The sequence below is a fragment of the Oncorhynchus clarkii genome, chromosome 6, assembly GCF_045791955.1.
Source record: "Oncorhynchus clarkii lewisi isolate Uvic-CL-2024 chromosome 6, UVic_Ocla_1.0, whole genome shotgun sequence".
NCBI classification, from domain to species: Eukaryota; Metazoa; Chordata; class Actinopteri; order Salmoniformes; family Salmonidae; genus Oncorhynchus; species Oncorhynchus clarkii.
The window spans coordinates 44,385,010-44,408,520 of record NC_092152.1 but is presented as its reverse complement, the minus strand read 5'-3'; the positions used below and the strand labels follow the sequence as shown (position 1 = coordinate 44,408,520).

At 43.4% G+C, this 23,511-nt stretch overlaps 1 protein-coding gene across 1 annotated transcript in view; it reads left to right on the top strand.

Moving 5' to 3' along the window:
* Positions 1–23,511, top strand: part of LOC139412100 (kinase suppressor of Ras 2-like) — a 151,665-nt gene that overhangs the window by 95,303 nt on the left and 32,851 nt on the right. The window contains 10 exon segments of the mRNA XM_071158894.1: positions 6,985–7,054; positions 8,740–8,823; positions 9,473–9,591; positions 10,460–10,566; positions 12,332–12,500; positions 12,948–12,989; positions 13,722–13,794; positions 16,091–16,103; positions 21,936–21,986; positions 22,262–22,433. Of these exon segments, the coding sequence (XP_071014995.1) occupies positions 6,985–7,054; positions 8,740–8,823; positions 9,473–9,591; positions 10,460–10,566; positions 12,332–12,500; positions 12,948–12,989; positions 13,722–13,794; positions 16,091–16,103; positions 21,936–21,986; positions 22,262–22,433 (900 nt within the window).

The following is a 23,511-nucleotide window of genomic DNA, read 5'->3' as shown; positions in this document are numbered from 1 at the left end:
GGGGATAGGTGAGGAGAGGGAGGGGTGTTCTCTTCATCAAAGATGACAGCAGATCAAAGATGACAGCAGAATGATATTCTGTTGAAAAGGTTGAACCCACGCGTTGTGTTTGTCATGGAAACAGCGTTGGCAACAAGGCTCTTTGTCTCGAGTCAACAGAGTTTATTTCACACCGCAAAAAGGACAGTTACATTTCACCACTCTTTGTGTTTCATATATACGTATATACAGTACCAGTCAAAAACATGTAGAACACATACTCATTCAAGGGGTTTTTCTTTATTTTTTACTATTTTCTACATTGTAGAATAATAGTGAAGACATCAAAACTATGAAGTAACACATGTGGAATCATGTAATAACCAAAAAAAGTGTTAAACAAATGAACAAATGATCAATTAGCCACCCTTTGCCTTGATGACAGCCTTGCACACTCTTGGCATTCTCTCAACCAGCTATATATAGTCATATATATACACCTGTAGGCATCATGCTGTATGAAGTATAAGTCCAGTCCATGTCCATGTCTTTTGCCACCTTTTACCATGCCACCTTTTACCATGCCACCTTTTACCATGCCACCTTTTACCGTGCCACCTGTTACCGTGCCACCTTTTATCGTGCCACCTTTTACCGTGCCACCTGTTACCGTGCCACCTTTTATCGTGCCACCTTTTACCGTGCCACCTTTTCCGTGCCATCTTTTACCGTGCCACCTTTCACCGTGCCACCTTTTACCGTGCCACCTTTTACCATGCCACCTTTTACCGAGCCACCTTTTACCGAGCCACCTTTTACCGTGCCACCTTTTACCATGCCACCTTTTACCGTGCTTGTCATTAAAAAGGCACAAGATATGTATTTTTGGCAGAAATAGTTTAATATCCTCCATGTCCATGTCTCTACTCTCTCCCTTCCTGTGCTGTTGTTATTCGGTTGTTTGTTATGTCATTAGAGGATAGAGGACAGCGAGTGGAGGGGGAAAGGGGGATGAAGGGATAGAGGGATGAGTGGAGGGGGATGAAGAATATGTCTCCATCCTTATTAAACAGAAACGGATGGAGGAGGACACTGTAGTCTGGCGCCTTTGGGTTACTCAGACCTCCGGTTCTGTGTGTCTGTGTGTCTGTGTCAAATCAAATCAAATGTTATTGGTCGCATACATATATTTAGCAGTGTGTGTGCTTGCGCACATGCTGAGGTGCACTCACAAAGGTCAATCAGGTCAGGCTAATATACGGTACCATCGTACAGAGGTTTCAGGACTTGACCCTCTGTGTGAGAAACAACTGGCAGGTCACAGAGACGTCAACATCATCTGATGGTTGCTCTTGTGTTATGAGGCTGTTAGTGTAAACAGACAGAACAATAAGCAGATATATCAGTTCCCGTTCTCTATTACATTATCAGGCTGAGTGTAATTGAGTGATGTATTGGACTGTGAACCACAGACACAGAGTCACAAGCCCCAGGGATGGGGTGGCGGGGACTAGTAGTTGTTAGCGTTGGATTTTGTTTGCTCAGGAATGTGAGTGGTGATTTTAGACCTAAAGGTCAGGTCATAGGTAATGTACACTACCGTTCAAAAGTTTGGGGGTCACTTAGAAATGGCCTTGTTGAAAGACAGATAGCTATGGAATGTGTTGGACGAGAGGAGAGCAACGTGTGAAACAGGGGAGACAGATGGACATCTGTGGATTAGATGAAGGAGGGGTTGAGGTCAGGAGGTGAGGACAGATTTTGCTTGTTGCAATTTCGATGAGGCTCTCTTCTTCAGATATCAGTATGTGGACTGGGGGCAGGGCATAAAAGGGATAATGAATCCAGTTGTTTGTGTCATCCGTTTCGGGAAAGTACCTGCGTAATTGCGCACCCAACTCACTCAGGCGCTTCACCATATCACATTTGACATCGTCCGTAAACTTGAGTTAATTTGCACACAAAAAATCTTACAATGATGGAAAGACCTGTGTGTTGTCCTTGTTAATGCAGACAGAGAAGAGCTCCAACTTCTTAATTATAGCCTCAATTTTGTCCCGCACATTGAATATAGTTGCAGAGAGTCCCTGTAATCCTAGATTCAGACCATTCAGACGAGAAAAAACATCACCCAGATAGGCCAGTCATGTGAGAAATTCGGTCAGACAAGTGAAAATTATCGTCAGTAAAGGAAACTTTAAACTTGTCTCTCAATTTTTTTAAAACGTGTCAATACTTTGCCCCAGCGCACTTCTGTGTGTTGTAAAAACGTTACATGGTCGCTGCCCATATCATTGCATAGTGCAGAAAATACACGAGAGTTCAGGGGCCTTGCTTTAACAAAGTTAACAATTTTCACTGTACTGTCCAAAATATTTTTCAAGCTTTCAGGCATTCCCTTGGCAGCAAGAGCCTCTTGGTGGATGCTGCAGTGTACCCAAGTGGCGTCGGGAGCAACTGCTTGCACGCGCATTACCACAACACTATGTCTCCCTGTCATGGCTGGCTTTTGCGCCATCAGTACAGATACCAACACATCTTCACCACCAAAGTCCATTTGATGTCACAAAGCTGTCCAGTACTTTAAAAATATCCTCTCCCGTTGTCCTGTTTCCAATGGTTTGCAGAAGAGGATGTCGACCTTAATTGACCTCCCATAAACATAACGGACATGTACCAAGAGCTGTGCCAGGCCCGCCACGTCTGTTGACTCATCCAGCTGTAGCGCATAGAATTCACTGGCTTGTATGCGAAGCAGTAATTGTTTCAAACATCTCCTGCCATGTCACTGATGCGTCGTGAAACAATGTTTGCGTCGTGAAACTCGGCAGCTCACCATATAAGATGCTTCTAGCCCCTTCTTATTAATGGTATCTGTTGCTTTTATACATGTCGTGCTACTCGAAAGTCGTCTTAATTCTCGCAAAAAAAAAACCTCCCGTGGCTTATTTTTCAAATTGGCATGTTTTGTTTTTAAACATCTGCGCAAGAGTGAAGGTTTCATCGAGTTGTGAGCTAGTACTTTTGCACATCTAACACACTGGCTGAGGAAAGGCACTACTCCCAATATAATTAAACCCAAATCAATGTTGTTCTCATCATATTTGCGCCTCTGAGATGGTTCATGTCCTTGTCTGTTGTTCGGTGCTTTCCCGAGTAAGGGCGCAGTAGCTCTTCGGCTGCATCAGATTCACAACTGTCAGTGTCCATGCAAGCTGGGCTAACAGCAAATGTAGAATTACTGATGATAAATGGACTTAATTAAGGTATCACTTGTCACTTTAAATAACGCCACTTTAATAATGTGTACATACATCTACACTACTCATCTCATATGTATATACTGTATTCTATTCTATACCATCTACTGCACCTTGCCTATGCCGCACGGCCATCGCTCATCCATATGTTTATATGTACATAGTTTTATTCATCCCTATACATTTGTGTGTATAAGGTAGTTGTTGTGAATTTGTTCGATTACTTGTTAGATATTACTGTATTGTCGGAACTAGAAGCACAAGTATTTCGCTACACTCGCATTAACATCTGCTAACCATGTGTATGTGAACAATAAAATTTGATTTGATTTTCGTGCAAACGGAATGAACAGTAGCTACGTTTGGCTACATACATGTTAGTGGAATTCCCACGAGAGAGTAACGGTTAATGTGATTGGATGTTAACTATTTGACAAGGCTGCCTGTATTTGACATTGTGTTGTTATTTTGCTAAACACTAGATGGTTTCATTTGATTTTTGGCAATGAAACGAGGTTACTCAGGCAAGATAAAAACCTCACCCAAATGTATACTGTTAGAAAATATAAATGGACTGTTTGAAAATGGATGAATTATTATTATTATTAAAATCTGAATCACATTTTTATTTGGCGTACCCCCAAAGGCGTTGCGTGTACCCCTAGGGGTACTGTTTTAGACAATTGAGACATGGATTGTGTGTGTGCCATTCAGAGAGTGAATGGGCAAGACAAAATATTGAAGTGCCTTTGAACAGGGTATAGTAGTAGGTTCCAGGTGCACCAGTTTGTGTCAAGAACTCCAACGCTGCTGGGTTTTTCAAGCTCAACAGTTTCCCGTGTATCAAGAATGATGGTCCACCACCCAAAGGACAGTCCATTCCCTGACAAATTGAGGCTGTTCTGGACGAAAAACTCAATATTAGGAAGTTGTTCCTAATATTTTGTACACTGTGTATAAAACATTGAACACAGTGATACAGTAGTTCCAAAGAAAGTAGTTCCAAAAAAGTAGTTCCAAAGAACAGTTTTTCTGGACAGGGGATAGATCATACTGTACATTTAAGCTAAAAGCATTATTCAGTATGTAGGGATAATTATCTTACCAGTACTCTATATATTTTCCACTTTGACTCGGTCTATGAAGCTATTTTATAAATATCTCTCTCTCTCAATTCAATTCAAATCAAGGGCTTTATTGGCATGGGAAACATGTGTTAACATTGCCAAAGCAAGTGAGGTAGATAATATATAAAGTGAATATATAAAGTGAAATAAACAATAAAAATGAACAGTAAACATTACACATACAGAAGTTTCAAAACAATAAAGACATTACAAATGTCATATTATATATATATACAGTGTTTTAACAATGTACAAATGGTTAAAGGACACAAGATAAAATAAATAAGCATAAATATGGGTTGTATTTACAATGGTGTTTGTTCTTCACTGGTTGCCCTTTTCTCGTGGCAACAGGTCACAAATCTTGCTGCTGTGATGGCACACTGTGAAATTTCACCCAGTAGATATGGGAGTTTTTCAAAATTGGATTTGTTTTCGAATTCTTTGTGGATCTGTGTAATCTGAGGGAAATATGTCTCTCTAATATGGTCATACATTGGGCAGGAGGTTTAGGAAGTGCGGCTCAGTTTCTACCTCATTTTGTGGGCAGTGAGCACATAGCCTGTCTTCTCTTGAGAGCCATGTCTGCCTACGGCGGCCTTTCTCAATAGCAAGGCTATGCTCACTGAGTCTGTACATAGTCAAAGCTTTCTTTAATTTTGGGTCAGTCACAGTGGTCAGGTATTCTGCCGCTGTGTACTCCCTGTTTAGGGCCAAATAGCATTCTAGTTTGCTCTGTTTTTTTTGTTAATTATTTCCAATGTGTCAAGTAATTATCTTTTTGATTTCTCATGATTTGGTTGGGTCTAATTCTCTCTCTCTCTCTCTCTCTCTCTCTCTCTCTCTCTCTCTCATTGTTGAAGCATTCCCATCCAGAACACGATGTGATTCCTCTTCAAGGACATGTGATTGAGTGGAGGAGCACTGAAGGCCACCTGTGCTTTCATATTAAGATTAGCTTTACTGTATGGATGGTGCTCCAATGCATTTAGGAGAAGAATGGGGAGGACTCTCTCCTTCGCTATTGCTGAATCTTTCTCAAAGTCATCGTTTTCTTTCTTTCTTTCTTTCTCTCTCTCTCTCTCTCTCTCTCTCTCTCTCTCTCTCTCTCTCTCTCTCTCTCTCTCTCTCTCACTCACTCACACTCTCTCTCTCTCTCTCTCTCTCTCTCACACACACACACACACACACACACACACACACACACACACACACACACACACACACACACACACACACACACACACACACACACACACACACACACACACACACACACACACACAGAGAAATACAATACACAGATACTCTATCCACACTCCTCACTATAGCTGTACTGCATGTGGGTGGACTGGGGCTGAGTAGTGGCACACAGTGCATTGAGAGGTGCATAATGTATTAGATGCTACTGCTACCGTTGCTGCTATTAATGTGTTCACTAATGGACCTACCAAAGGTTCTATGTTGGAAATACCTTTTGAAGTAAGAGGGTCCCTCTGTGCATACCCTCACAATGGAACATCTGCAAACACACAAAAGCTTTTTATATGGACGATATCATTAACACCTATTATTGTCTATATATACACGTGTGTCTATATAGCGGGGGTAGGTCAGGTTACTTAGGGATTTTGGTAATAAGGCCCTTTATCGACTTCCCCAGAGTCAGATGAACTCATGGATACCATTTTTATGTATCCGCGTGCAGTTTGAAGGAGGTTGCTAACTAGCGTGAGCGCAACTAAAATCAAAATCAAATCAAATGTATTTATATAGCCCTTCGTACATCAGCTGATATCTCAAAGTGCTGTACAGAAACCCAGCCTAAAACCCCAAACAGCAAGCAATGCAGGTGTAGAAGCACGGTGGCTAGGAAAAACTCCCTAGAAAGGCCAAAACCTAGGAAGAAACCTAGAGAGGAACCAGGCTATGTGGGGTGGCCAGTCCTCTTCAATTGCTAACAAGTGTTAGTGCAATGACTGGAAGTCTATCGGTATCTGCTAGCATGCTAGTAGATACTGTAACCACAGACTTCCAGTCATTGCGCTAACGCTAGTTAGCATTGGCTTATGAAACTACCCCTAACATCCTTCAAAATGGACACAGACTGATTACATTCAATCTCTATGATATAAGGATGATTAGAATGAAGAATAAAACTTTTTTTTTTTCTATAAATAACCATGAGTGAATCATTAAAACCCATGACTTTTAACGTAGATCAGATATTTGTCACTTTATTGTTTTTGAATGTCAGGAAGTTTTAGTCAAAATAGATAATTATGATTGATTGCAGTAAAGGCCAAAGACACATCTGAGCAGTTGGTACAAATCTATTAATACGCTGAAATGACATGCAGTGCACAAATCAGTGTTTGATTTAGCCCAATCACAATCAGTGGTTACCAGCAGGGAACTATTCAATACCACTGCACGTGTTAATATTTAGGCCTACCCTCCACTGTCCAATGACAAGAATGCATTTGGCTGCAATGCATTGTTGATTCAATCAACCCTTTTGTGTCACTGGTTAAATATCTAATAATGCCTATGTTCTTATACATCCATCCATCCCTACATTCATCCATCAATCCCTCTTTCTCCCTCTCTTCCTTCAGACACTCTGTCAGTGCCTCGCTGGTCCCCACAGATCCCTCGGAGAGACCTGGGAAACTCCATAAAACACAGGTAACGTGTGTGTGTGTGTGTGTGTGTGTGTGTGTGTGTGTGTGTGTGTGTGTGTGTGTGTGTGTGTGTGTGTGTGTGTGTGTGTGTACACTTGAATGAAGGTATGAGTGTGATCAGGCATTAATTTGTGTGTGTGTGTCTTAATGTGTGTCTTCCTCTACCAGAGACAGACAGAATGTCGGTCCAATTTAAGGGGGCGCTAGCATAACTCCTCTCCCTGTTCTATTCCTGTTTGAAAATCTGATGAATCCCAAATGTCACTAATCTCCAAATTAAACAGTACACCTCCGCTATTGGTCATGGGAATCTTCCAACCTACCGACTTTCTCTCTCCTTCTCTCTCTCTCTGTTTCTTTGTCTCTCCTCTCTCTCTTATTCACTGTCTTTCTCCACCTCCCCCTCCCCCCCTTTCTCTCAGCCTCAGAAGTACGTGGGTGTTAGCTCACTGCTGAATGTTAATGACGAGGAAAGACAGTGGTTGTGCACACACGTCTTAATGCATCATCAGCCAGGGACGAGCGCAAATGTAATTTATATTGGCATTAAATCTCAAGCTGTTATTAAAAGGACAAATGCTAGTTTCTAGGGAGATGGACAACTTTATTTCTCTTTATACTCTTTCTGACATGGTGATTGTCATAGATCTCTATTTGTGCCTCGATGTATCTTCAAAGATATTGCTCTAAGCACAGGTTATTATTCGTAAGTAAATCATAGCAATGCAATAAACTACTGGCTATAGCAACATCTCCCTGGGAATGAAAAATATCTATCTGTCAAATCATATCTCACCTTTAATGTCAGTCTAACGGTAACTTACGCCTGCCAAAGCAATGTATCATTTAGGCCCCGATCAACAAAATTAGAGCGGGATGCCAGATTTAATTGTGCCCTCCCTGATTCTGTTTAGCACAATAAGAGACAATACAAAGGTTCCTAATGAAGAGATTTGGATTCTGTCAACCCATTCCTATTCCATTACTCCAGCCAGCCCGCTGCTGGTACCCAGACGTCAGATCTATCAGAAAATAAACCCAGAGTTTTTCTTAAATTGGGCACTCAGATACTTCATCCAACCCCAAAGTAGGGAATTGCTTTTTATCATTCAAGACAATTGAGACACACTGTAGTCTTGCTCTGAACGCTGTGCCACGGGCTCTGCTGGGCTCCATCTTCATCTCTGTGACTGATTGCTGTGTTACTGTGTTGATGTAGCAGAATGGCCTCTGTCACAGCCTTTATTCACAGACATCACAGCCACAAACTGAACATTGGTGCAGAATATTGAAAGGAGTGGGGGCCCCCAAATTGAATCAAGGTGCATTGGAGATTGGAGCTCAAATTGTTGCGCGGTGGGGAAAGATTAGCCCTATCAGTGTCCATCTTTCTTATGTTATGGAAACATCAACCTGCCAAAGAAATAATAATAATATCATATTTTTTTATGTGACTTGTGAATGTGAGGCATTCTATGACAAAAGCCATTTGTCATCACAAGGCGAATGGGAATGATAATCCAAAAGGTCACAAGCAATCTGTGATGTTTTTCTGCAGTGATCCACACCTGGTGGCTTTTGTTTGCACTCGTTTATGCATGAACAAACAGGTGGAAGAGATGTTTTGTTTTGTTTATGTGCTCTGATCTCTCTCTCTCTCTTTTCCCCTCTCTCTTCTTGTGCTTGCAGGTTTTCCACCAAGTATTGGATGTCTCAGACGTGCATAGTGTGTGGAAAAGGAATGTTGTTTGGACTTAAATGTAAAAACTGCAAGTAAGGTCCTTCCTTGTATTATTCTAATCTGTGTTCAGAAAACATTACTGCGCGATTATAAAAGTTTTATTGCCGTGTATAACATGTTTCTAAGGATTTATTTTGGTGTGCTTTAACAGAAGATAAAAAATAAAAAAACATCAACATCAATCAATGATCCTCCTGGTTGGTTATAAAGGTTATAATCAAATCTCAGGCTATAAACTCTTTCTTGTCATCCATATTTGTTCATCCACATTATTATTATAATTCTGGAAAGGACATTTGTCACCGTATACTTGGGAAAATCTCTGAAAAGAACAAGCAATTATCATTTAAAACAGATTACTTAAGTAAATTAACCAATTTTACAACCAACTGAATGTGACATTTTTGACACAAGGGAAATAATTGGGTGGAACTCAGACAGCGTTTTATTTCCTTAATGACCGAGACTATTAAAAGTCCAAGAATGGGTTTCTTTTAACTGTTTGTAAAATGAGTAGCAGAGATTCAGTGATGTCTGGGGTTGCATCCGAAGTGACACCCTATTCCCTATATAATGCACTGCTTTTGATCAGACTCTGATCAAAAGTAGTGCACTATGTAGGGAATAGGATGCCATTTCTGATGCTGCCCTGCTGAGTGTTTTACTCTGTTGTTTCACCAGGCTGAAGTGCCACAACAAATGTACCAAAGAAGCCCCACCTTGCCATTTACTGATCATCCAAAGAGGAGGAGGAAGTAACCCCCTCAAAGGTAAAAGGACTGTTGGACCAGCAGCTTACTGTAGGACTGAAGACTGACTTCATATTCAGGTCCAATAACTTCAAGGACGATTTCACCACTCGTCTTTCAATTCATACATGTTATGTCATTTAGCTGATTATTTTATCCAAAGTGACTGAAAGCAGTGATTGCATACATTATGTACCATTTTACTCACAGTAGAACTTCTTGATACACATGGCACAAAACTTGAGTATTATTCTCATCGTAAGCAGTAACACAAACTGCACATGCATCTCAAGCTAGGAGACACATATATAGCCCTACTGTAATTACGCAGTGCAAAACATATTCATATTAGGTATACTCATTAGGATTGCTAGAATATAGGTGCTTTTGCTATTGAAGTACTATTTTAAAAGCTCATCATTCTCTATTATAGTGCTTTTGTTATTGAAACTTTACTTTAAAAAACGACTCATTCTCTGTTATAGTGCTTATGTTACTGAGGTATTACTTTAAAGGGCTACTCATTCTCTGTGATAGTGCTTTTGTTTGAAGTACTCATTTAAAAAGATTCTCTGTCATCTAAAGTGAGCTTTAACTGTATGTCCTTTACACCTTTCTCTTTTTCACCCAACCGGTGTGACAGATCACCAAGGAAATCAAGGTAAAATAATCAATTTATGAACCTTTCTTTTGTTTTAGTACAGAACCTTCAAAAAAAGCAAGGTTAAGATTCAAGTCTCTGCTACTTGAAGTTGGCAAGCTACAGTATCTTAGGGTGTTCTTAAGTGTTCCCTTGCGAGAGCAAAAAAGGACCATCTTCAAAGAAGAAGAGTTTGTCATATTTTCAAATTCAGAAATTTGAGAAAAGAAAGACTTTCTCTCAGTATTTTGTTGTTTGTCTGATTCGGTCTATCCCCAGCTCGTTTGGTACGGACTGAATCGGTACCATGTGACATCAACAACCCGCTCAGGTACACAGACCTGCACATCAGTCAGACGCTGCCCAAAACCAACAAAATCAACAAGGTAGGAACTACCAGACGCATGAAGGCATGCTCACATGTATGTGCGCCCACACACACACACGCACCCCCCCCCGTTCTGTGCCTCCACATCTGAGCTCTGTTGTCTTGATATCTGTTATTTTGGTCTGTTTGAAATGTTTTTTTTGGTCTGTTTGAAATGTGCATCACCTGAAGTCCAGTCAGACGGACCAGCTTTACTGGACCAACCACCGACAACTGGATTATTTAAAAACAAATTCATTTTCACACTTCAAAAGTAGCAGCTCATCAATCCCACAGATACTTTTCAATTCTTCAAACATTGTTTGGGATTTCCGCAAATCCCCCTACCCCATTATTAAGTTTGCAAGTCATCATAACTTCATAAGGGAGGTATTTTGTTTGGAAACCCACACTATAATGTTTTAGACAACTTTTAGTGGATGAGAGTTATAGTTTTATCTCACTGTGATTGTATTTGTCTTATTGTGTCACGTTCGTTAGTATAGACGGACCAACGTACGTAGAGTTCCAATGCAGTGCATTGCAGTGCAAACAATGCAGTGCAAACAGGCAACTAAACATAAACAAATAATATCCCATAACCCACAGGTGGAAAAATGCAACTTAAGTATGATCCCCAATTAGAGACAACGATTACCAGCTGCCTTTAATTGGGAATCATACACAAACACCAACATAGAAAATGAAACCTAGAACCCCACATAAACTAGACTAAAAAACCCTAGTCATGCCCTGATCTACTCGACCATAGAAAATACAGGCTTTCTATGGTCAGGACGTGACATATTGGGTCTTCATCAGATGTCCTGTCACATTAAATATAACCCATTGGATTGCTTTGAGTCTTTATTTAAACAAGACAGAACTCTTTTTTTATTCACTGTGATAATAAGTCGTTTGATATGAGATCTCCCTTACTCTACCACATCAATACAACCACAAAAAGTTCATGGTGTGTATGTGTGTGTGTGTCTGTGTGTGTGTGTGTGTGTGTGTGTGTGTGTGTGTGTGTGTGTGTGTGTGTGTGTGTGGGTGCTATTAATGAACACGCATAGCAGCGCTCAATAATAAGCGAGTGCAACCAAGGCCACTTATTTATACCTTACAACGTAATAGAGCTTTTATCTCTCAAAGAAAAGCCAGCATATCTCTCCCCTAAATCCTATCTTGAGCAGCACTATCTCTATAGACCCGTGTCATAACAACACAATTAGTCGACAGGTGCATTGTCAGGTGTTATCTTCTGAATGAGGAAGTCTGAAAAGAGACAGAGTTCTACCTGCTCTAGGCCATAGAAATGCATTATAGTACTGGTTTATTTAATTCTGTGCTCCAGGCACTGAGGTGGATACAGGAGAGAGGTGCCTGAGGGTTCTAGAAGAAGAGAGTGTGTGACTCACAGGGGGGATGAGCTGTCTGTCAATGTTCGACTGAAGGGCACCAAAAAAGCTATCATGTAAACAGCAAGTAAACTCACAAGCCTAGGAAAATGAAATTATTTTGGATTCACAGTCAGTTTTGAGACTTGTTTCACCTGTGGGTCTGTATTCATTTTACACCTTGAAATTGACTCCCTCACTCGCTCTTTTTTTATTTATTTTTTACCCCTCACTCACTCTCTCTCTCTCTCTCTCCCGTCTCTCTATCTTTCTCTCCCTGTCTCTCATCTCTCCTCTCTATCTCTCTCTCTCTCCCTTCCCTCCAACTTTATCTATCTCTCTCTCTCCATCCCTCTCTTTTTCACTCTCTCTCTCTGTCCTCAGGATCACATCCCTGTCCCGTACCAGCCAGACTCCAGCAGTAACCCCTCCTCCACCACCTCCTCCACACCTTCCTCACCCGCTCCACCCCTCCCTTCCAGTGCCACCCCTCCCTCCCCCCTACACCCTTCCCCACAGTCAGCACGGCAACAGAAACAGTTCAACTTCACAGGTACAGGATGACATTAAAACCTACTCGTCTCATTTTCACCCCATTTTACACCTGATCTCCTGATCTCAATAAGGGGTCCAGGTTTGACATCATAACATACCATCAGACCAACTCTTGAATGCCCCACTACTTGAAGTTTATTGTTGTGTATAAAAACACACATTTGCTCAAAACATTTTTTTAATGCTTAAGTGTGTGTACAGTACATTACTGTATTTATACTTGGGGAAACTTAAAAAATTCCTGGAGGATGTCTTTAAAGTGCATTTAGAAATGCTATCTGATAGAAGTAGTAAATGTAGTGCCACTCCGCTACTCTTTGATTTTTAGAGCTGTCTGTCCTACATCTCTGCTCTAGGAAAGAAATATCATTATTGCCATTTCAACCCTTCTATGAACCCAGCTCTGTACCACTCAGACCCATTCTCCCTCTCTCCCTCTCTGCAGCGTCTTCTTACTTCAAATACAAGCAGCAGTTCATCTTCCCAGGTAAGTGCCTCTTAATTGATCATTACGCCTAACCAAAATGCACTGCACTAGGCCAAAGGAAGAGGAGGACTTTTTTGACGTTGTGATTTGATGCTTCTGTTCTCTCCTCCTTGACAGCTTCTAAACTCTTAGCCTTTTTCTCTCTAAGCCTGTCTTAGTTTTTGGTCCCTTAATGTGGAGACTTGAGCATCTCCTGGCTGGACCATTGCAGAAGGGTCTTTTAAAACAGTGTTTCTTAATCCTGGTCCATTTTGGTTTTGGCCCTAGCACTACACAGCTGATTCCATTTCTCAAGCTTTGATGATTTTATTCAGGTGTGTAGCGCTAGGGACACAACCAAAATGTGCACCCCTTTGGTTCCTGAGGACCAGGATTAAGAAACACTGTTTTAGAGAGATATTTGACAAGAGGGGATGTGACTGAAATCATATGGGGGTGGGATAAAACATTTAGGAGATACAGTATGGTGGTATAGGATCGGTCCTGACAGAGTATCTCATGTATCTCAAGTCCTGAGTAGTAACAACTCCTAATGCTTATTATTTATCATTTACAGCCCCTGTATTGTTGTAATGATTTAGCATGGACCTCACCCCCCAGGCATGATCCTTGAAGCCCCCAGCAGAGCTCAGTAGATTATTACAGGGTTATTACATACATAGATTATTACACTGTAGTTACCATGGTGTAAGGGCTATTTTATGATTTACCATATACTGTATACTGCTCCAGACGTGGCCCCGGCACCAGAGGCTCCTAACAGAACACCCCAGGTCATCCTTCACCCTGTCCTGTCTGAGCCTGGGTGAGTAGAAATCTAGATCAAATCGTATTAGTCACATGAGCCGAATACAACAGGTGAAGACCTTACAGTGAAATGCTTACTTACGAGCCCCTAATCAACAATGCAGTTTTTAAAAAAATACGAGGAAGAGTAAGAAATAAAAGTAACAAGTAATTACAGAGCAGCAGTAAAATAACAATAGTGAGACTATACACAGGGGGGTACCGGTACAGAGTCAATGTTCGGGGGCACCGGTTAGTTGAGGTAATATGTACATGTAGGTAGAGTTATTAAAGTGACGATGCATAGATGATAACAACAGAGAATAGCAGCGGTGTAAAAGAGGGAGGGGGACAGTCTATGACTAGGGTGGCTGGAGTCTTTGACAATTTTTAGGGCCGTCCTCTGACACTGCCTGGTATAGAGGTCCTGGATGGCAGGAAGCTTGGCCCCAGTGATGTACTGGGCCGTACGCACTACCCTCTGTAGTTCCTTGCGGTCGGCGGCCGAGCAGTTTCTATACCAGGCAGTGATGCAACCAGTCCGGATGCTCTCGATGGTGGAGCTCTAGAACTTTTTGAGGACCCATGCCAAATTTTTTGTCTCCTGAGGGGGAATAGGTTTTGTCGTGCCCTCTTCATGACTGTCTTGGACCATGTTAGTTTGTTGGTGATGTGAACACCAAGGAACTTGAAGCTCTCAACCGGCTCCACTACAGCCCTGTTGATGAGAATGGGGGCGTGCTCAGTCCTCTATTTTCTGTAGTCCACAATCATCTCCTTTGTCTTGATCACATTGAGGGAGAGGTTGTTGTCCTGGCACCACACGGCCAGGTCTCTGACTTGCTCCCTATAAGCTGTGTCATCGTTGTCTGTGATCAGGCCTACCACTGTTGTGTCATCGGCAAACTTAATGATGGTGTTGGAGTCATACCTGGCCGTGCAGTCATGAATGAACAGGGAGTACATGAGGGGACTGAGCACACACCCCTGAGGGGCCCCTGTGTTTAGGATCAGCATGGCGGATGTTGTTACCTACCCTTACCACCTGGGGGTGGCCCGTCAGGATGTCCAGGATACAGTTGCAGAGGGAGGTGTTTAATCCCAGGCTCCTTAGCTTATTGATGAGTTTTGAGGGCACTATGGTGTTGAACGCTGAGCTGTATTCAATGAATAGCATTCTCACATAGGTGTTCCTTTTGTCCAGGTGTGAAAGGGCAGGGTGTAGTGCAATAGAGATTGCGTCATCTGTGGATCTGTTAGGGTGGTATGCAAATTGGAGTGGGTCTATGGCTTCTGGGATAATGGTGTTGATGTGAGCAATGACCAGCCTTTCAAAGCAATTCATGACTACAGACTTGAGTGCTACGGGTCGGTAGTCATTTAGGCAGGTTACCTTAGTGTTCTTGGGCACAGGGACTATGGTGGTCTGCTTAAAACATGTTAGTATTACAGACTCGGACAGGGAGAGGTTGAAAATGTCAGTGAAGACACTTGCCAGTTGGTCAGTGCATGCTCGCAGTACACGTCCTGGTAATCCGTCTGGCCCTGCTGCCTTGTGAATGTTGATCTGTTTAAAGGACTTACTCACATCGGCTACGGAAAGCGTGATCACACAGTCTTCCGGGAACAGCTGGTGCTCTCATGCATTTTCCTCGAAGCGAGCATAGAAGCAGTTTACCTCGTCTGGTAGGCTCGTGTCACTGTGTAGCTCTGCTTCCCTTTGTAGTCTGTAATGGTTTGCAAGTCCTGCCACATCCGACGAGCGTCAGAACCGGTGTAGTACGAATTGATCTTAGTCCTGTATTGAAGCTTTGCCTGTTTGTCGGAGGGCATAGCGGGATTTCTTATAAGCTTCCAGGTTAGAGTCCCACTACTTGAAAACGGCAGCTTTAGCCTTTAGCTCAGTGCGGATGTTGCCTGTAATCCATGGCTTCTGGTTTGGGTTTGTACATACGGTCACTGTGGGGACGACGTCATCGATGCACTTATTGAGGAATCTCAGAAAATATTCTAGTCTGTGCTAGCAAAACAGTCCTGTAGCTTAGCATCTGCTTCATCTGACCACTTTTTTATTGATAGTCACTGGTGCTTCCTGCTTTAATTTTTGCTTGAAAACAGGAATCAGGAGGAGAGAATTATGGTCAGATTTGCCAAATGGAGGGCAAGGGAGAGCTTTGTATGCGCCTCTGTGTGTGGAGTAAAGCATGTGTGTGGAGTAAAGCATGCACATTTAACATGCTGATAGAAATTTGGTAAGACGGATTTAAGTTTCCCTGCATGAATGTTCCCGGTGTCACGTTCGTCGTACAGAGGAGACCAAAGCGCAGCGTGATTAGAATACATACTTTTTAATGAAGACGAAGAACACTTAACCTCTAGCGTCGAGCAATCCCATATCCGGGAGCGTAATCATAGCCTCAAGCTCATTACCATAACGCAACGTTTCCTATTCATGAAAATCGCAAATGAAATGAAATAAATATATTGAAACACAAGCTTAGCCTTTTGTCAACAACACTTGTCATCTCAGATTTTCTAAATATGCTTTTCAACCAAAGCTACACAAGCATTTGTGTAAGAGTATTGATAGCCTAGCATAGCATTAAGCCTAGCATTCAGCAGGCAACATTTTCACAAAAACAAGAAAAGCATTCAAAAAAATCATTTACCTTTGAAGAACTTCGGATGTTTTCAATGACGAGACTCTTAGTTAGATAGCAAATGTTCATTTTTTCCCAAAATATTATTTGTGTAGACGAAATAGCTCCGTTTTGTTCATCACGTTTGGCTGAGAAAAACACTGGAAAATGCAGTCACTTACAACGCCAAACTTTTTTCCAAATTAGCTCCATAATATCAACAGAAACATGGCAAACGTTGTTTAGAATCAATCCTCAAGGTGTTTTTCACATATCTATTCGATAATCTATCAGTGGTGGCAGTTGCCTTCTCATCAGAAGGAAACGGAAAAATACTGCAGCTGGAGATTACGCAATAATTGCGACGGAGGACACCAAGCGACCACCTGGTAGATGTAGTCTCTTATGGTCAATCTTCCAATGATATGCCTACAAATACGTCACAATGCTGCAGACACCTTGGGGAAAACGTGGAAAACGTAAGCTGACTCCTAGCTCCTTCACAGCCATATAAGGAGTCATTGCCATGAGGCGGTTTCAAAAAATGCGGCACTTCCTGATTGGATTTTTATCTGGGTCTTTTCTGTAACATCAGTTCTGTGGCACTCACAGACAATATCTTTGCAGTTTTGGAAACGTCAGAGTGTTTTCTTTCCAAAGCTGTCAATTATATGCATAGTCGAGCATCTTTTCGTGACAAAATATCTTGTTTAAAACGGGAACGTTTTTCATCCAAACATTAAAATAGCGCCCCCTATATCCAAGAAGTTAACAAACTATACAAAAACATCAAACCGAACGTGAAGCTATATAAAACTAGTGCAGACACAGGCAACTAGACATAGACATAGATAATAACCCACCAAATACCCCAAAAAGATGGCTGCCTAAATATGGTTCCCAATCAGAGACAACAATAAACACCTGCCTCTAATTGAGAACCAATCTAGGCAACCGTAGACATATATAAACACCTAGATGGTAAACAACCCCATAAACCTACAAAACCCCTAGACAGTACAAAAACACATACATCACCCATGTCACACCCTGACCTAACCAAAACAATAAAGAAAACAAAGAATACTCAGATCAGGGCGTGACAGTACCCCCCCCCCCCCCCCCCCCCCCCCAAAGGTGCGGACTCTGGCCGCAAAACCTAATCTAAAGGGGAGGGTCCGGGTGGGCCTTTTTCACGGCGGCGGCTCGGGTGCAGGACATGGACCCCGCTCTACCTCAGTCTTGGCCCACTTAGGTGGCACCTCTGGAGCGGGCCCTCGCAGCGGGCCCCGGACTGAAGATCATCGTAGAGGGCGTCACTGGACTGAGGAGCGACTCTGGCAGCTCCGGACAGGAGGGAGATTCCAGCATCGCCGGCGTGACAGGCGGCATCGGCAGCTCCTGGTTGGCTGACGGCTCTGGCTGCTCCTGGCTGGCTGACAGCTCTGGCGGCTCCTGGCTGGTTGACGGCTCTGGTGGCTCCTGGCTGGCTGACGGCTCTGGCGGCTCCTCGCTGGCTGTCAGCTCTGGCGGCTCCGGACAGGAGGGAGACTCTGGCGGCTCAGGACAGGAGGGAGACTCTGACGGATCCGAACTGGAGGGAGACTCTGGCGGATCTGGACTGTGACCCGCCGTGGTAGGTTCCGGACTGCGATCCGTCGTGTTAGGTTCTGGACTGCGATCCGTCGTGGTAGACTCCGGACTGCGACCCATCGTGGTAGGTTCCGGACTGTGACCCGACGTAGGAGGTTCCGGTCTGCGGTCCAACGTACGAGGTTCCGGTCTACGGCACTTCGTAGGAAGTTCCGGTCTGTAGACTGTTGCCGGACGCTCTGGACTGGGTACTGTTGCCGGACGCTCAGGACTGGGTACTGTTGCCGGACGCTCTGGACTGGGTACTGTTGCCGGACGCTCTGGACTGGCGAGGCGCACTGTAGGCGTGGTGCCGGCACTGGTGGTACTGGGCCGAGGACACGCACCTCAGGGCGAGTGCGGGGAGGAGGAACAGGGAGTATTGGACCTTGGTGGCGCACTGGTAGCCTGGTGCGTGGTGCTGGCACTGGTGGTACCGGGCTGGAGACACGCACCTCAGGGCGAGTGCGGGGAGAAGGAACAGTGCGTACTGGACTGCCGAGTCGCACTATAGGCCTGGTGCGTGGTCCCGGCACTGGAGGTACCGGGCTGGGGACACGTACCTCAGGGCGAGTGCGAGGAGCAGGAACAGGGAGTACTGGACCCTGGAGGCGCACTGGTGGCCTGGTGCGTGGTGCCGGCACTGGTGGTACCGGGCTGGAGACACGCACCTCAGGGCGAGTGCGGGGAGGAGGAACAGGGCGTACAGGGCTCTGGAGATGCACAGGAAGCCTAGTGCGTGGTGTTGGCACTGGTGGTACTGGGCTGGGGACATGCAACTCAGGGTGAGTGCGGGGAGCAGGCACAGGACGTACTGGGCTGTGGAGGCGTACTGGAGGTCTGGAGTGTAAAGCTGACACAACCCGTCCTGGCTGGATGCTCATTCTAGCCCGGCCAATGCGAGGAGCTGGAATATAGCGCACTGGAGACACCGTGCGCATCTCTGCATAACACGGTGCCTGACCAATTACACGCTCCCCACGGTAAGCACAAGGAGTTGGCTCAGGTCTCCTACCTGACTTAGCCAATCTCCTCATGTGCCCCGCAACATTTTTTATTGGGGCTGCCTCTCGGGCTTCCGTGCTATATCTTCGCCGTTCCTCCATTCTCCTGTATCCCTCCTCGCACTGTTCCAAAGAATCCCATGCAGGCTCTGGCACTCTCCCTGGATCGATCGACCAACTCTCAATCTCCTCCCAGGTTGTTACCCATTCGTCCTTCTCCCGGGTCCATTTCTCCATTAAGCGCTGTTCCTCCCAATCACACTGCTTGGTCCTTTTATGGTGGGTTATTCTGTCACGTTTGTTGTACGGAGGAGACCAAAGCGCAGCGTGATTAGAATACATACTTTTTAATGAAGACGAAGAACACTTAACAAACTATACAAAAACAACAAACCGAACGTGAAGCTATATAAAACTAGTGCAGACACAGGCAACTAGACATAGATAATAACCCACCAAATACCCAAAGAACATGGCTGCCTAAATATGGTTCCCAATCAGAGACAACGATAAACACCTGCCTCTAATTGAGAACCAATCTAGGCAACCATAGACATATATATACACCTAGATGATAAACAACCCCATAAACCTACAAAACCCCTAGACAGTGCAAAAAACACATACATCACCCATGTCACACCCTGACCTAACCAAAACAATAAAGAAAACAAAGAATACTCAGGTCAGGGCGTGACACCCGGCTACTTTGAGCTGCTCTGTGTGAGCATTTTCCTGTTTGCTTATGGCGAAATACAGCTCATTCAGTGCTGTCTTAGTGCCAGCATCAGTTTGTGGTGGTATGTAGACAGCTACGAAAAATACAGATGAAAACTCTCTAGGTAAATAGTGTGGTCTACAGCTTATCATGAGATACTCTACCTCAGGCGAGCAAAACCTCAAGACCTCCTTAGATATCGTGCACCAGCTGTTATTTACAAAAATACATAGTCTGCCACCCCTTGTCTTACCGCTGTTCTGTCCTGCCGATACAGGGTATAACCGGCCAGCTGTATGTTGATAATGTCATCGTTCAGCCATGACTCCGTGAAGCATAAGATATTACAGTTTTGAATGTCCCGTTGGTAGTTTATCTTCCGCTTAGGTCATCGATTTTAAAGCAGTATATATCATTCATGTCGGGCTCGTTAAAGGAAAAAAGGATTCTGCCAGTCCGTGGTGAGTAATCGCAGCCCAGAAGTTATTTTCGGTCATAAGAGATGGTAGCAGTAACATTATGTACAAAATAAGTAAAAAAAACAAGTTACAAACAACGCAAACACAATTGGTTAGGAATACGTAAAACGTCAGTCTTGTTTTCCAGTGCCATTTTGGAGTTAAACTGTTGACACATACCTCTGATTCTTCCTCCGGATCCATTCACCAGTGAAGTAGGTCAGAAAATAATCTAACTGTTATTTTTTAATGATGTGCTGAGAAATGTTGTCAAGCGATGCGGTCACAGAGTAATGTCCGTGTGGGCAAAAAAACAGACTGTTTCAGATAACCCTCATATCACATCTTGTCTGCCTATCTCTGTCCCTTCATTGGTTAAAGAGGATAGCGACTTTGAATCATTTGAGCAAAGATGTTTTGGTGACAATTTCAATGAGAGATGAAGGGCTAGACACACACTCTGGGGCTAATGTTAGCATGGCCTTCACTTCACGCTACAGTTACGATGCCAACTGGATTCCGCTTGGTTTTTTGAAAACCACGGCTGCGGAAAACAAGCAGACGGAGGAGACAAGGACTGATGGAGATGTCTTTGGACTACTCAGCTAATTAGATTATAATCTCAAATAATCACAAAACTAAACCCAAGGTAGCACTCAGTAACTTTAGCTTTCAGTAACTGCATATGTACCAAGATGTTCAACTAAACCTAAACCTAGCTTTCATAGACAATTTTTATGCTTTTTTATGCTTATTGAAATGGTCATTCCTTTTTAGTATCGCTCCCATGGATAACTCATCCCCCTCCTCAATTGACGTCTTTGCAGTCTTCAAGCTAATTACATTATAATCTCAATCAATCACAAAACTAAAAGGTAGCGTTCAGTAACTCTAGCTTTCATAGACAATTTTTATAGTCAATTGCTGGTGGTTTTTAAGCTAATAGAAATAGGTGGCTGTTTGAATGACTTGTGTTTGATACCTTCTAAGTGACTGACACAGGTGTTGTCTCAGTGTCAATATGACAGGGGAAATTAGTTTAAGGTGGCGCCAGCAACAGTCGCTCTGTCTCTCTCGCTATTGCTCTTTTTCCTCCCTATCTCTCACTCGGGCTCACACTCTCTCTCTCTCTCTTTCACCCCCACTGCTCTCTCCCTCTCTGTCGTTCCCCTCTCCTTCTCCGCCTTCTGACAAATGTGAATACATTATCTTGGTTATGAAACACACATTCTCATGATTTAATTAAAGCCCGTCTTCTCTGTGTGCAGCTCCACGCGCTCCCTCGCCTAGCCAGCACCCAGTGGCAGCTGGCTGATTCCCCTGCCTTAATGGCCTCTTCCCTGGTTTAATGAGGGCCTCTCTCTGGCCCCGGCTGGATCCTCTCATTAGGAGACAGAGGCCCTACCAGGGGCCCCACGCGCCACAGGGACCACATATAATTTCATACACATATCGTCACGACACTGAGCTGCCAATCAGTGTCTCTCCTCACACAGATACTGTGTGTGAATCTGTAATGATGATACAGAGAGGTTAGGAAAGGTTAAATGCAGCTAAATGGACAAAAAGGATGGCTCACTAAGTGTATGGTGTTTAATCAATGATGCATGATTCAACACGGTTCAGCGCATATGTATAATGCTAACGTGTGGGATGTAAAGTGCTCATAATTCCCGTCTGCATGCCGTGCTCTTGTTTTCAGAATCGAGGTGAACCCTTTAAACCCTTTACTACAGATTGAAGTTGAACCGACATCAGACGTGAGTCCCCCATCTATTGGCATTGTATGATTTCTTTCTGAATAAGATCTGTGTAGCCTTTGTCATGTCTGTTATAGTTTGGCATGCTGACGCTCCTGATGGTAATCCTCTGCAACCCCACAACAAGGCTGTCCATTTTCACTGTTTCAATTTAATTGGATTTTATTTTATTATACAGTAGAGGCCAGAGGATAGAGGACACATTCAATAATTATTATAAAACACTTATTGTTGACCTGGATGGAAATTAGTTTCACTCTTCCTCTCCTGAGCAGAATGAGGAGGGCAACGATGAGGCGGAGTACTCGGAGGATGAGTTTGAGGAGATGAACCTGTCTCTGCTGTCAGCCCGTAACTTCCCCCGTAAAGCCAGCCAGACCTCCATCTTTCTCCAAGAGTGGGACATCCCCTTCGAACAGCTAGAGATAGGGGAGCTCATCGGGAAAGGTAATAGACAGACTTAAATAATCAGCCTCTGACAAGATCAGCAGACTCCATCACCATCATCTGACCAGCTCTCTCCGCTCAAGCCAGGAACTGACCCTTTCCATCTTCGGAGGATGCAGCTTTCAAAGACTTGGCCTCTATTGGTTGACTTGTCATGATATATTGCTTGCATCTTTTTTGTTCTTGAAGTGCTTAGCGATTCTATGAAAAGGGCTATAGAATGTATTGTATTATTATTATTAATACAATACTGTGAGAGCGCTGGCCTATGCTCTAACACTTAAAAGGCATTAAAAACAGACAGAAGTAAAATGTGCCAAAATGCTTAATTAATTGTAAAACGGCAGGATAAAACAAGTAAACAAGTAACTGATGGCTAAAACTGTGGCTCACCTTACACACACAAGAATCTCTCAAACAATGACACACCTGCTGTTAAAAGCAGTTCCTTTAATAATTAGGTCAGAGGGACCACACCTGTGTTCAAACAGCCGCTCAACGAGCAAGCTTATCAGGATACAGAACCAATTAACAGGGAAGAGGTACAATTGACATTGTAGCTATAGTACTGCCTGGAATGATGAATGGTTCATATGAAAGGGATTTTGCATTCAACTTGTTTTACATGAATTTAAATAATGTCAATATGATACAATGCCATGCAATACCATACAATAAAATTGTATTAGTCCAACTCTTACAGTGGAAATTGGTCCACCCAATTGATCCACCCCCCTGAAAACGGTAGCCCTCCAGTCACCAATTCAGACCCCACTTTTTAGTGTCAGACTTGAAACCTCTGTGGCAGAAGAATCAGAATTAGTTGTGTAACATAAATAATAAAGATGTCTTATCTGCATAATATGCTTATGTAATATACTTGTTATTTGACTGTATCCCTTCGCACTCTGGTGTTGGCAGTTGCACTTCTTCCCTCAGCTGGTGCTCAGTCACTTGGGGCACAAAGAGGGGAGAGGTCAGGCTTGTCTTTCACATGTCCCTGGTGCTATGCATAATATCAGAAAGGGAAGAGGACAGGAGGGAACATTGTCTTCATATGTGAATGAGTCTACCTATT